At 41.6% G+C, this 14,634-nt stretch overlaps 1 protein-coding gene across 2 annotated transcripts in view; it reads right to left on the bottom strand.

Annotated features, from left to right (window-relative positions):
- The window catches only part of SYTL5 (synaptotagmin like 5), a 237,780-nt gene that overhangs the window by 41,554 nt on the left and 181,592 nt on the right, over positions 1-14,634 (bottom strand). For both annotated transcript variants that reach the window (XM_044286622.1, XM_044286621.1), the window contains exons 11-12: positions 8,836-8,942; positions 5,037-5,117 (exon numbers count right to left, since the gene is read on the bottom strand). In XM_044286622.1, the coding sequence (XP_044142557.1) occupies positions 5,037-5,117; positions 8,836-8,942 (188 nt within the window). The remainder of the gene's footprint in view (positions 1-5,036; positions 5,118-8,835; positions 8,943-14,634) is intronic.

The raw sequence follows: 14,634 nt of genomic DNA, 5'->3' as shown, positions 1-14,634 counted from the left end.
GTTGTAAGGAAATAAGAGTAGTCCTAGGTACGGCTGCTGCAAGTGCCCTTATGTTTTACAAAACCCATCTATTCTATGCCTTATGGAAGTTTGGTTAATACCCGCACATCCACCACACCGCTGATGCAGTCACTTTCTCGGGTTCTGACCAGATGTGTTTCCCAGTCTTCCTATTACTATTATGTAGCTGAACAGGAAGAGAAGGACACAATCCGTAGCCTGTAGTTTTTTCTATAGGGCAGAAGAAAGTACAGGTTTTGTAAAAGGTCCAGAGAACCCTTAAAGGCTAAATGCACACAGGAATTAAAAGAGCTTTCCAAGGATTTCTACCACCGGGACCCCCGCCGTTCAGCTGTTTTGAGAAGGCAGCGGCGCTCCTGTGTGCATTGTATAGTGGTGCTTGGCCACGTGATCGATGCATGTGTCGTCACTGGCCTAGCAGAAGCGGATGTCGGACCGCCACTGATAAGATACTGATGTCATCACTAAAAAATAATCTTGGAAAACCCTTTTAATTTAATTAGAATTTCCCCTGCAGTATTGAATGTAGATTTTGCTGTGATGATTCTGCAGCCTATCTGCAGCCAAAAATTCATGCTTTACATGAGGATTTTGTTGTAGATTTCAGATTATGCATTGTAATGAGTGAAAACTTCACTAAATGAATTGACAGGCTGAGGATTTCAAAATCTGCACCACAGGTCAATTTATACATGGGAAAATTTGTGCAGAATGCAGATGATATTTAAAAAAAAAAATTCTCATTAGCTGGTCCTGTAATATGCTGCAGATTTTCTGTTTGGGATATATGCATGTGGTCTAATGAGGTTGGGGGATCTCTCAAAGACAATACTTAAAAAATATATATAATACGGGTCAGCGCCGGATCAGTCCTAGCTGTCCCCTGATAACATCAGAGGAAGAGCAGTGCGCTTGCTGGGAGCAAACTATGCAAATACAGAGATAACAGTGCACTTCATGGAGAGAGCTGAATGTAAAGTCTGTATTCCCGGTGATGTAGTAATGCTCGGTAGTGATCATCTGGCAGTTTATTACTGTCGCCAATTACCAGAGGAACAAGCTCATTCATCGGGCAATTGTGATCTTTCGGCATGCCAATATTAAAGCCAATATTGCCCACAGAATATGACAAAGGCAAAAAACATGCAAACATTTACAAGAAGACAGAAAAAATTAGTATCAGGTAAGAACTCACAGTGTCTGCATCAGCGTCAGGGACACTTAAGTGGGTCCACTTCTTGTCCGAGACTGACTGGGCATGCTTATAGAAAGAAGAAGGGTAGAAAGCAGCAATGATAACAGAATTAGAAACACACACCAAAAGAAGAGCCAATAAAATAAGAGACCGTCAGAAGGAGATTCAAGGAGATCCACAGCAATTTCTACCTATCGATTTGGAAATTCTATATATATGTTTTACGCCTGAGGAATCCATCTCCTCTTAGCAGACATCACTGTGGCCACAAAACAAACCTGGCTCCAAACTGTAATTCATTCGTGTCACTGACATTTATAGAAAGTAAAATTGGATATTTGACTCTTTGGAAGTGAGGCACAAATTGGTACTGCTTTGTGAAGTTACTGACCATTTTCTAATATTTAACTATTATATACTCACTAGCAAAAAAAATAACGCACCCAGATAGAAATGTCGGATTGCTGCATAATTCGGCATGTGAGTTATGTCTCAGGTAGATATGTATATGATTTTATGTGTGATCTGATTAAAACACGGAGTCTTAACACAAGGCAGCGTAAAAGTGCTTCCTATACAAATATTCTCAGAGGCTACTTTTGGGTAGCCACACTAGAAGACATTTTACGCAGTTGATAGACTTTGAGAGGGAAGCAGGATATTTGTTTAGATGAAACTGCCCACCATCTAGGTCGTTCTGACCTAGCTCTTAGGATGTGTTGGGAGCAGTGGTTACATGAGGACACACACACTTGGCAAACAGTCTTCGAACAGCCCAGACAGACCACCAGTTCATTTGATTCACCTAAAAGCATTAGCAGCTCCCACAGTGTCCATGTCCACACCGCTGTTTCTACCTGGACCATTTCCAGGTGCTTAGCAGAAGGAAATGTGGTGTCATGAAGGCCATTATGTGTGCTACCATTATCAGTCAGCCACCATTGCCTTTGTTTGTTTTGTCAATGAGAAACCTGGACTGTTACAAACCAGAACCTAATCATATTTAGCAACAAATCCATATTGTGTTTGGGATCCGATGATGGTCAGGATTGAGTATGGAGGCTTCATGGTGAGCACTTCAATTCTGCTTTTTGCTGTGGAGTGACACACTGCTGCAACTGCCGGTGTGATGATCTGGGGAGCCATCGCATGCAAGAGTCTGTAACTCATAGTAGTGATACAAGGAACACGAACAGCTCAGCGATATGTGCAGGATGTGTAATCCCATATATCACATCAGGGTTCTGATTTGAGGTCTGATATGGGGGTTTGATCTGAGGATCTGATATGGGGGTTCTGAGCACGGTTGGGAGGATAATGATAATAGAAAAGTTAAGAATCTAAGATGTCTGCTTGGTAAACTCCATCTAAGATGGAGAAGATGACGAAAGAGAAAGAGTATGAGTAAGAAGAACAACGTATGCAGCGCCTGTCGAGGAAACAGGAGGACCGTACCTAAAGGAGGAGAGGACACACAAGGAAGGGTTAGGGGAGGGGAGGTGTGTGTTAGCGGGGCCAGGTACTGTTGCTAAAGTTCATTAGCTTCAGGATGATTGGACTTATAGTTTTCTAAAAGCTGGAGAGCTATTGGTTGGGAACGTCTGACTTACGCATGTTGGCTAACAGCTCAAAGCATCATTTAAAGGGGACTCTTATGTGTATTTCTATCAGCACTGTGCTTGCCCATACAAATTTGTAAAGATGTCTGGTAACAGATAACACCTCTTGATCCCCACTTTTCTGAGAAGATACAGTAGTGTTACACCGTATAATACCGAAGCGTTGGTACCACATATTAGTTTGTGCCACCAAAACCTTTGCACACTGCATTTCATAGGACCTTGGTGCCTAGTAACAGAGAGTAGATCTTTAGTATTATAGTATATTTTACTGCTTCTAATGCTTGAGCAGAACAGGAAGGGGTGGTAGAGAAGAGCTTCACTGACACAGAGCTTAATTCATTTTACATGTTCTGAGCCTCAAAACTAAACATTTCCTCAGTTATTTCGACCTTGCTTGGCTGTTCATTTACTTAGCAGGAGGGTAGACTAGACACCTTAACAAGATGAAGTTGTCTCATCATTACAGCAGTGACAGGACCAACTGAAGATCTTACAAGAATATCTGTCACGCTTTGTGGTTTTTGAAGTCTTCATTCAACATCCATATACCGCAGAGGTGAACTGTGAGGTACTCTCAGAGAATAATGCTGTGGTACTTCCCATTCTCACTGAGTCCTGCTTGGCATTGTGTTGTAGAAGACTATAATAATATCATGATCCAGACTGTCACAGGCATCTACAGATCATCAGACTGCTCTCGAAGCTGAGACTACCTGAACAAAGCGCCATTTCTTTCATATTATCATTAACTCTTGACTTTACTTAGCTAATATTCAGAAAAGATAAAATAACATGGAATCGACAAATATATATATATATATATACACACACACACACAACCTGAAGTTTTCAATTACACTGATTAGAAATTACACCCAAAACAAACTTACATAGCATGCCATAGTACAAACTAAAGCTGGGGAGTAGCTACAGGGGGTACAGAGGCAGCAGTCACACCCGGGTCCTATTTTCTGAGTGAGCCCTTAGCCATCGGCCTCACAAACTCAAATAATATAGGTGTCACAGTTGTATACATTGTGGATATAAGGAAATTAGTTAATTTTGGAGTTCTAGGCCCAAGAGAGGTGAGTTATGATCCACTCACACGTACGCAGTGTTTTGCGGATCTGCAAAACACTGGGCCGGCACCCTAATAGAAATGCCTATTCTTGTCCGCAGCTGCGGACAAGAATAGGACATGTTCTATTTTTTTGCAGAGCCGCGGCCCGGAAGTTCGGGGCCGCAGCCCGGAAATGCGGATGTGTGCTGTCCGCATCTTTTCCGTTCCCTTTGAAGATGAATGGGTCCGCACCTGTTCCGCATAATTGCGGAACGGATCCAGACCCAAAGTGCGGACATGTAATTGGAAGATCCTATCTGATGAGGATGGGGCAGATAGACACACATACATATGAATGAAATGAGTGCAATTCCAAATAATCCATATATCCAATGTTTAGGTAAGTCTTAGTGCTGCTGTACCTCTTGTGATTGGCACTGTAGCCACTGGAAAGAGAGCAAATTTGCATAATTTTTTCAAGGCCTATAAGACTCCGTACACCTACTAGGCGCTCTCTATAAGGAGAACTAGTTCCAGCCAGATCCTGACAAAGATTTCTCACTAGTTAAGCCAGTTCTCTCTACTCTGCACTGATGAGGGACAATCACCCAAATACAGCTGTCTGCAGATGAGGTACTGGTTTAGCTATAATCCTAAATTGTCTCAAGGCCCATTTAACAGGTTGAACATTGATTTATAGGATAGTTACTTTCTATCTGGTTGTAATAGAGGTTCATCTTTCTTTTCTTTTAAGAAATAAAGCTAATTTGTATACCCTTTTCCCTGATGCCTTTTGGGCACTATCCAGAAGGGAAAAGAGTACCACCTGGATCCTGTTCATATTTATTTACTATGGAGATCTTTAGCATTTGTGTGTGAATAGGTCAACATGATCACAAAAAGGTAAAAAATAAAATGCTTTATAATATAGTTAACTTTATTCTGCTTGGTTCCCATACCACCATTCCCTGACCTTCTCGAGTGAATATGATAATATCATAAAATATATCACATTCACTTGTAAATATAGTAGGCTGGGAACCGACTGCCTGAGAAAGGTAATTGTATTAGAAAGTGTATATGTCATCCAAATAGCGACAAGTACCTAAAACTAGCACATCCCCAGTCCTTTACTTACAACAGAATATCCACCTCGTAAACTGGCTGGTTGGTATGGCACTAAGTCTGTAAAATCCTCTTCATTTTCATCTACATATTCCTGAAAAAATGATATACATACACAGTCAAAAATGATATACATATACAGTCAAATTCATTTAATCAAAAGGCATTCTTGCATGCAGCAGCCATAGAAGCAGACCTTGCAACTGTTATGGGAATCAGGGCGAGGGGGGCCTAGCACTTAACTGCATCTGCTGTTCCAGACATAGATTTACTGCATCTTCCATCACCCAACACTAGGGGGAGCTCAATGCAAAGAGACTATCTACAACTTTCATTATACAGTAACTGTATAAATTCTTATGCACTGAGCACCCCCTAGTGGTGGCTGCAGGCTTTCAGTTTTGTAATATACTATACGAACAGAAGCAGATTTATCTATATATTATGCCAGTTATCTGGTACACTGAGAAATATGGTGTTCAGTCTTGCGTGACAGATTTTCTCAAAGCTGAAATGAATCAAGGTAAAAAAAAAATCATATATGGCTCACATACAGTGCCGCCAAACGTATGTCCCAGACATATTCAACTGTGATGTCTAACCAGTTGCATACATCTGCCATTGACTTACTTTGTAAAAAAAAAAGGGGAGGGGAAATTGAACATTACAAATGACAAGTCATCCATGTAATGCACAGACATGATGGGTCCTACAGAGCAAGACACTCTTTGTAGATCCTTTAGTCACCTCAATTTACTCAGAACTGCATAAAAGAGTATTTGCATATGTGTTTTCTAAACCAATACCCAATTTTAGTGAAATCTACAATTAAATAATGAAATGAACAATATGTGGCAAAATGTAGGATGAAGAATTATGTGAGCTTGATTTCTATTAACTTACTTGAAAAATCTATTATACAAACAAGTCTCGTTTAAGAGGGTTCTTGTGCTTCATCAAATGGATAGGCATTTGGTATCCTGTATGTCATTTCTTCTCGCTCTTATCTGAGCAGAATACACATTAGAGCCAACTGAGGAAACAGTATTAGTTTTCCCAGTTCCTGGCTCTCATTTGTGCTAATTTGCTAACAGTGAATATCACAGTTTCCCCAACACTAGCAGACCGTGAAGTCTAATAGGAGAAGTCGTATCCCGCAGCTCTGTTAATGCTAATCAATAGTGCGAACATTTGGCTTCTTTATCTTGCATGAGCCAGGGCACCGCCTGTTGCAATTGGCTATGCTTCCCTCTATATAAGATCACAGAGGCCTAATAGGATTGACTTTTTTCTTTTTGTACTTTGGTGGAGGAGAAAGCACATTATAGTACACAGTGTTAATGTGCTATGTTAATTACTGAAAATGTGTTAAAATGGCCACAGATGCAGCAATGAAAGTCAACAATCTGACCATAAAAGACAATCATTAAAGGGGTTCTCCGGGCTTTTACTATTGATGACCTATCCTCAGGATAGAGCATCAATATCAGATCGGTAGGGGTCCAACACTCGGCACCACTGCCGATCAGCTGTATGAGAAGACGACGTGCGCAGTGAGCACGTGCCGTCTCTCTTACTGTCCGCTGCTGCTGTCTATGGCAAATCAGCAGCTAACAGGAAGAGAGACGGGAAATGGCATGCACGCACTGCATGTGCCATCTCCTTATACAGCTGATTGGCGGGGGTGAAGGATGTTGGACCCCCGCCAAACTGATATTGATGACCTATCCTGAGGATAGGTCACAAATAGTAAAAGTTCGGACAACCTCTGTAATCTTGTTACTATGTTTATAGAGCAAAGCAATCAATTTCAACTTATGGATCAACCTTATTTTGGCCAAAACACTTACCAAAGGTTTATGCCCAAATTAGTACCTCTTTAGAGGATGTTCAACATTTTCTTTCATTTTTTGAATACTGGGTGACCAAAAAAACTGGGGTTTTTTTGTTTTGCTGTGCGCAGCACCAACGCAATATGTAGCAGTACCCAAAACCTTTACCAAGTTATAATATTTCTTGAAATAAATCATATTCAAAAGAACATTCAGAGTGCTAGATGATCTTACTGGTTCTGTACATGACAGACTTGAGGACCATTAAGTCTCTGAGTTCCTTCATAACCTATGGGCAATGCATGATTGCATCACCAAGGCATTGGTGGGGTAACAGAGGGAGTTCCTATGTCTGTCTAGTCACTTGGATACAGTAGTCACTAGTGATCCTGGAATGTGACGCGTTAGTCAGCTGAGATTGGAGCTAGCTCCTATCCAGGCCATTGCAACAGGGTTTCTGCTTTATGTTACCGATGGAGCGCATTCAGCTCCTGAGGCCACCGCCGTGCTTTACATATATAGCAGATTGTGCTAACGCCTTTGTTTTGATATATACAGTATATACGAAAGATGGCGTCACAGAGTGTTACAGTAAATCTAGCTGATAATTAATATACAGTTTGATCTGTTCAATTGATAAAATGCTGTTCTTCTTAATGTTTGTTCACATACAAGACAAAATGGTATTCAACCATATTTCTACTAAGAGTATGTTCAGAATAAAGAAACTAAAGTTCACAGCTCACCCAGGATCCAGGACGCATGTAAAATATCCCTAGTCTGAAAAGGAGGAGGCAGGCACAGATGTTACTCAGACTCGGCCATGGGGGTGAAAACCTCAAAAAGGTGAAGTAGATCCAGCACCCATCAGTTAAAACATAAGTTTTACTTCTATATTACTAAAAACTCCACGGTGACCTCTCACTTACGCGTTTTGCACATAAGGTGTTTAATCTTATGATTAAGAGCAGTATACTGTACATAGAACACGTAAGCAAGACGACACCATGGAGTTTTTAAAATTTTAGGAGTAAAAGTTATTTTTAACTGATGGGAGCTGGATCTAAAGAGTTTTTAAAACCACACGGTTGCTTTATTTTGTAAATTTTGCCACTAAAATCCATGCAGAGTCCACTTAAAATCAACCTCCAATTCTGCCCAATGGGAAATTTGCTCTATTGTTTATAATCTTGAAGTATTAATATAGAATTTTAAATCTGCATAGCATGAAAAAAATGCAGATCAGTTATATAAATCTAAATTATATATCAGTGGATATTATGTCACTTAAAATATGTATTGACTTCAGTTCCTAGTTTTTGTGGATTTTGATGACAAAATGGTGTCAATGTTTTTAAAATTGGATTTCTCCTTTAATTAATAAAGAGTAAACCCTTAAGACACACTGTTCCGAATGTGTCAGCGGATACACTGGCCAACAGCTGAGCAGCCCCCTCACAACCTTTTTAGAGCAGAAGATTTGGAGGTGTAAGCCTCAAGGCTTCTAAGTAAACAGAATTTAATGGAACTTGGAAGAAATGCAGATCGCACAGAAAAGGCCCATCTGTATTTATTTCCTGCCATGAAGAAGAAGGCAATCACATGTATTTCCAAATGTGAACATTTGGAAATAATGAATACAGCTACAAAAATAAATAACAAATATTCAGTTAAATTATAAAATATAATAAAGTATAATAAAGCTGGGCAAGCCTCGCCCCAAGTCTCCGTAAACACACAATACATGGTCCATCGAGCCATTATTGGAGAGGAGGACAGATGGCTGCTGCTGATCTCCAGGAAAAATAGTAGGATTGGTCAAGTTAAAATTTAATATGGCAGATCCTGTCAGGCAATTCTCATATACATTACATTGTCAGTAGAGCCGGTTGACATTGGGGAGATTATTCAAGAGGAATACAGTTTGAGTTTACTTTGCCACTCTGTCTACATTCTGTAAGAGATTAATGTTCAACTCACCAAATTAGTGTTCAATCTCCCTGGAACAGATATGCTCCTTATACTTCCTGTTTCCCCATTCCCCTCTGGAAACTGTCTGCTGAGATCCATCTCAGACCGACTGTGATCTGAAAATGATTGTTATACATTATTATCGACCAATAGTCAGCTCTGTGTAGGACAAGTCATTGCAAATTAGTATGCATACATAGAAATGGAGACAATTAATTGTTAATTGTAAGTTCACACGTCACACTCATATTCTGGTTTTCTGTATGATTTTTACATAATAATGGCAAGTTGACATAATTTTCTGTTTTTGTCTGTCAAGGAGACCTTTTGATTTTCATAAGTGCAATTTTCACACCAGGATCGAACAGAATTCTACCAAATATCGTTTACAGTGGGTTTCTATGATAAGAACCATTGTGGGTAGGGCCAGGTTACAGTATGTGATGGTCATGTTTCCTGGGGTCACTACACTGAGGACGTAGAGGCCTCCAACCAACCTCTCATCTTCAGCCCAATATATTCTGTAGGAAACTCACTTCCGAGAATGTGGGGAGTTGTGGGCTTGGCTGTCTCTCTTAGACTGCAGTAGAAAGTTACGTGTGCTATGAAGCAGCTGCAATAGTGGATCAGGTGGGGTCCAGGTCGCCCACCAACCTTTCAAGTGAAACCATATTATCATCAAAGAAGAGGGTAGGGAATTGATCCAAGTAGCCGTGGAAAGAGGGAATTAAACATCAGGTCTATCTGTCCTGGATGACAAAACGAGGCACCATAAATGGGACTCCTTTCATCTAATTATACCATTGGGTTTACTGCTGTAACTAGTCATGTGCTTGCTTGTGTTTCCTACTTAACTCACAGAACTAGAGTAACAATACATAATTACAATGTAAAACAAGTAATACATGGATTGCTGCAAGGTTGTCTTCGTTCACGAAGTAGCACAAAAAGATATGAATGTCTAAAGAATGAGAACAGGTTCCGGTTGTCTGATGTCAACGTTTCTGATATTTTTTATTAAACCTGAATATAATCAGTGTATCTTTTTAGCATTTTTAAATCTTTTTTTGCTTGTTCAGATATTGCTAGTTTCTAATGGAGACATCAGCAAAAATAAAAAAATTAAAATAGCAGATGTATGTGCTTGTCATGTGGGATTTCAAAATGATTTGGCTTTGCCACTAGAGGGAAGCTGCAGAATGAGAGTTATATAGTGGAACTAATCAAAACCTCTATGTGAGACAAAGCAGAAATACTGTATTTTCTACATTTTGCAAGAAGTTATTAATAAACAATCATACAGCGCTTTCATGTTCCCTGGCACTGCATATTTGTCATGCTAAAGGATTGTGTTTTCAAAAACTGTGTTTTTGTGAGTGATTCTTTTAAAGAGGAAAATGTGTTCGAAAAGATGAAACAGTATACGTATTAGGTTAAGGATGTAAGGTGAGTGCCACCTTACGAAGAATGCTGTTGTTGTACCACTGCTATGATACTCTGTACTGACCTGTGCTCTGTCAGGAGAGGCAGAACAGAGAAGAGAGAGGTGCCAGTCCCTTTGCAGTGAGGAGCAGTGACACGGCTAGCACATGACCCACTCAGTAGATGGAGCGGCCATGTAAGCATAGTGTCAGACACCATGTTAGTTAGTGATGAATGAGCTGTGTGTTGTGCATTCACACCTCTGCACCAGGCAAGGCCAAAATACAGTGTTGAAGAGAGGCCCAAACTCATAAGGGAGCCCGGAAGGCCTGTGTGTGTAAGCCTGAGTTGATGTCCCTGGCTAGGTAGCGGACACCACAACTGTGATGACCCAAAGATGGAGACAGACACCAAAGACAATGTAGAGCAAATGTAGGAGGACAGGGGGTCTCCCTCCACAGGTGTCTCACTGTAATGAATGAAACAGCTGCAGCAAGGTGGAATGTACCTGCAGATGAGAAGGTTGCAGCAGGTAGAACCAGCTGCAGCAACAATGACTACTGTCAACAAACATGAGAGTAGAATGAGCTTCTATCCTTACCAAAGTGACAGGTGAGGGTTGGGTCCTTGAGAGAGGAAGAAGTAGGGTTAGTGCTGCTGGGTTTAAAAGGACCCAACACCCTGGTCTGTATCTCATCCCCTAGGAACAATGGAGCAGAGGGAGGACTAGTGCCCAGGCAAGTGTGACAAGTGGATTACGGAAAGGTCTCTAAGTGTCAAACTATGGTACTACAGGCCAACACATCACCCTTAAATCAGGGAGATCCCCTTGGGACTAGGAACTGTTTAGAGAATATATATAGCTTTAGAAATATGCTTCTACGTGAGAACTAATACTTACTGTACCTGTGGACTATAGACGTAAAACCACTAAGTGTATCCTCAGTCTGCCCTCACTGAGAGACTGAAACCAACAAGTGTAATGTGCCTAAAATAGACTGTAATGGTACTATTTTATGCCTTTATACTGAGTGAAATGTATTGTAAAGTAAAGACTGAATTTGTTGAAAAAAATCACCTCCACACCATCCAAAGAACCTGTAAGGTGTGTTCCCATGCACTTGCACAGGGCTACACAGTAATGACTTTGGTTGTGCCCTAATAATAATGAAGATGGTTGTGTTGCAGCACACAAAATAATACAATGCAGTGGTCACCAAATATCCATAATTGCTGGATTGTAGTTGGACTGATTGCATCCCTTTAAATTCCTCCCCATAATGCATTAGTGTGCGGCTTATACAACTTCCTGGAGTGTGTGTGCATGCTGATCCTATTTCCCACTCTTCTACAAGATAAGTGTTACATTCATTTGTGATTTTATGTTTGCTGGATCCCAGGTGACCCTGACTCCCTCCGTGTCTAGTGTAGGGAGCCGGTGGTCGTGTCCCCTCACTATTATAGGGTGTTCAGGTGTTATACAGTCGAGGTATGAGGATATGCGATCATCTACCATTGGGATCTTCGCATAGGCTGAGCAGTCAGGGAGAGTGCCAGGTCTTATGCAGGGGTCTCCCTTTTGTTCCTTAGTTTTGGATCCAGTGAGTCATATATTAATTTTGTATTGTCTTGTTTCCTGTACACCTTCCGTGACATTATAAGCCGCCAAAACCGTCTCAAGCATGGAGCCGGTTTCACTTTTGACTGAACGCTTTCAGGGTCTTTCATTGGAGGTAGCTGATCTCCGTAAGACTCTTTCTCAGTTTCTAGTGACCGGTTCAGCTTGCGTTCATGGAGTTTGTTCTGAGCCTAAGATCTCGCTCCCAGATACGTTCTCCGGGGGTAGTGAGAATTTTGTGCGTTTTAGAGAGGCTTGCAAACTCCATTTTCGCCTTCTTCCCCATTCCTCTGGTGATGAGGAACGGAGGGTGGGGATCATTATATCGCTGCTCAGGGGTAAGCGCTCAGTCGTGGGCTTTTTCGCTGCCGGTGGGGGCACGGCCCCTCCGTTCAGTGGATGAATTCTTTTTACCCCTGGGTCAGATATATGATGATCCGGATCGTATTGCTTTGGCTGAGTCTAGACTCCATCTCTTATGCCAGGGTAAACAATCCGCAGAGATATACTGCTCAGAATTTCAGGAGATGGGCAGCTAATACTGGTTGGAATGATGCTGCACTCCAAAGTCAATTTTGCCATGGTCTTTCAGAGGGATGAAAAAATGCATTTGCCTTTCATGAGAGGCCTATCTCCTTGGACTCTGCTATGTCTCAGGCCGTTCGTATTGACAGGCGTCTTAGAGAGAGAGGAGAGAGCACTCCTTCCTGTCATACTCAATCCCAGGACAGTGCAGCGGTCTCATTCTGTGCGCAGGGGTCTCAGTCGCTGTCAGTCCCTTCTGAGAAGGAGCCCATGCAGCTGGGGTTGATTGCCTCTGACAATAGAAGATTCAGCCTTCATGGAAAAGTTTGTTTTTGTTGTGGAGGTATAAATCATTTGGCAAATGTTTGTCCCTCTAGGAGATTCAGGCAGTTTTTTGGGAGTAATAAAGAAACAAAAAGGAAAAAATCTTTAAAAAATGTTCCATCTGTTACTATTGGCAGGGTTGAGGCGGAGATTGAAGGTTTTCCGTTAGCTTGTAGTTCCCGTTTTGTCCTGTCTGCCAGGGTGGCGCTAGAGAGCAAGAACATTTTTTGTGAGATTTTTGTAGATAGTGGAGCAGCTGTCAATCTCATTGATAATCAATTTGCGATAACTCATGGTTTCCAGGTATGCACTTTGGGAAAGGATATTCCTGTTTTTGCTATTGATTCCGCTCCACTTTCTCAGAAATCATTAAAGGGCATAGTTCACAATATCCGTTTAATTGTGAGTGATGCTCATGTTGAGGATGTGTCATGTTTCGTCCTTAGCGGATTACCTACTCCTCTTGTGTTGGGGCTACCCTGGCTCACTAAACATAACCCCACCATTGATTGGCAAGCGAGGCAAATAAATGGTTGGAGTGACTTTTGCAGAGAGAATTGCCTCACGACATCTGTTTCTGAGGTTTCTACTAAGACTGTACCACCTTTTCTCTCAGAATTTTCGGATGTCTTCTCTGAGAGTGGAGTTCAGGATTTGCCCCCGCACAGGGAGTACGATTGCCCTATTAATCTCATCACAGGTGCCAAGCTGCCTAAATCTCGTTTATACAATCTTTCCCAACCTGAAAGGGTCGCTATGCGTGCTTATATCTCTGAGAGTCTGAGAAAAGACACATACGACCCTCGAAGTCACCTGTTGCCGCTGGTTTTTTCTTTGTTAAGAAAAAAGATGGTTCTTTAAGACCTTGTCTGGATTTCAGGGAGCTGAACAGTATCACTATTCGTGACCCTTATCCGCTTCCTCTGATCCCGGACCTGTTTAACCAGATTGTTGGGGCTAAAGTCTTTTCCAAATTAGATCTAAGAGGGGCATACAACCTGGTCAGGGTCAGACAAGGAGACGAATGGAAGACAGCCTTCAATACCCCTGAGGGCCAATTTGGGAATTTGGTTATGCCTTTTGGTTTGATGAATGCCCCAGCCGTTTTTCAGCATTTCGTGAGCAGCATTTTTTATCATTTAATGGGAAAATTTGTATTAGTGTATTTGGATGACATTTTGATTTTTTCTCCTGATTTCAAAACTCATAAGGAACACTTACGTCAGGTCTTGCTCATCCTGCGGGAGAATAAATTATACGCGAAACTGGAAAAATGTGTGTTTGTGGTTCCAGAAATTCAATTTCTGGGGTTTCTTCTCTCCGCTTCTGGTTTTCGCATGGACCCCGAGAAGGTCCGCGCTGTGCTTGAGTGGGAGCTTCCTGAGAATCAGAAGGCGCTGATGTGTTTTTTGGGCTTTGCCAATTATTACAGGAAGTTTATTTTGAATTATTCCTCTGTTGTTAAACCACTCACTGATATGACCAGAAAGGGGGTAGATTTTTCGTCCTGGTCAGTAGAGGCGCGTAAGGCCTTTTCTAATATCAAGGAGAGTTTTGCTTCCGCTCCCATCTTGGTACAACCTGATATTTCTCTACCCTTCATAGTTGAGGTTGATGCTTCTGAGGTGGGTGTGGGTGCGGTCTTGTCTCAGGGTTCCTCTCCTGCCAAATGGCGACCGTGTGCCTTTTTCTCGAAGAAACTCTCCTCCGCAGAGAGAAATTACGATGTGGGAGATAGGGAGTTGTTGGCCATCAAATTGGCTTTTGAGGAATGGCGCCATTGGCTAGAGGGAGCCAGACACCCTATTACCGTGTTTACTGACCATAAAAATCTGGCCTACTTGGAGTGAGCCAAGCGTCTGAACCCGAGACAGGCCAGATGGTCTTTGTTATTTTCCAGGTTTAATTTTGTTGTCACG

Source organism: Bufo gargarizans, chromosome 3 (genome assembly GCF_014858855.1).
Source record: "Bufo gargarizans isolate SCDJY-AF-19 chromosome 3, ASM1485885v1, whole genome shotgun sequence".
Lineage (NCBI taxonomy): Eukaryota > Metazoa > Chordata > Amphibia > Anura > Bufonidae > Bufo > Bufo gargarizans.
Note: the sequence above shows the minus strand (reverse complement) of the source record. Positions and strands in the feature narration are given on the sequence as shown.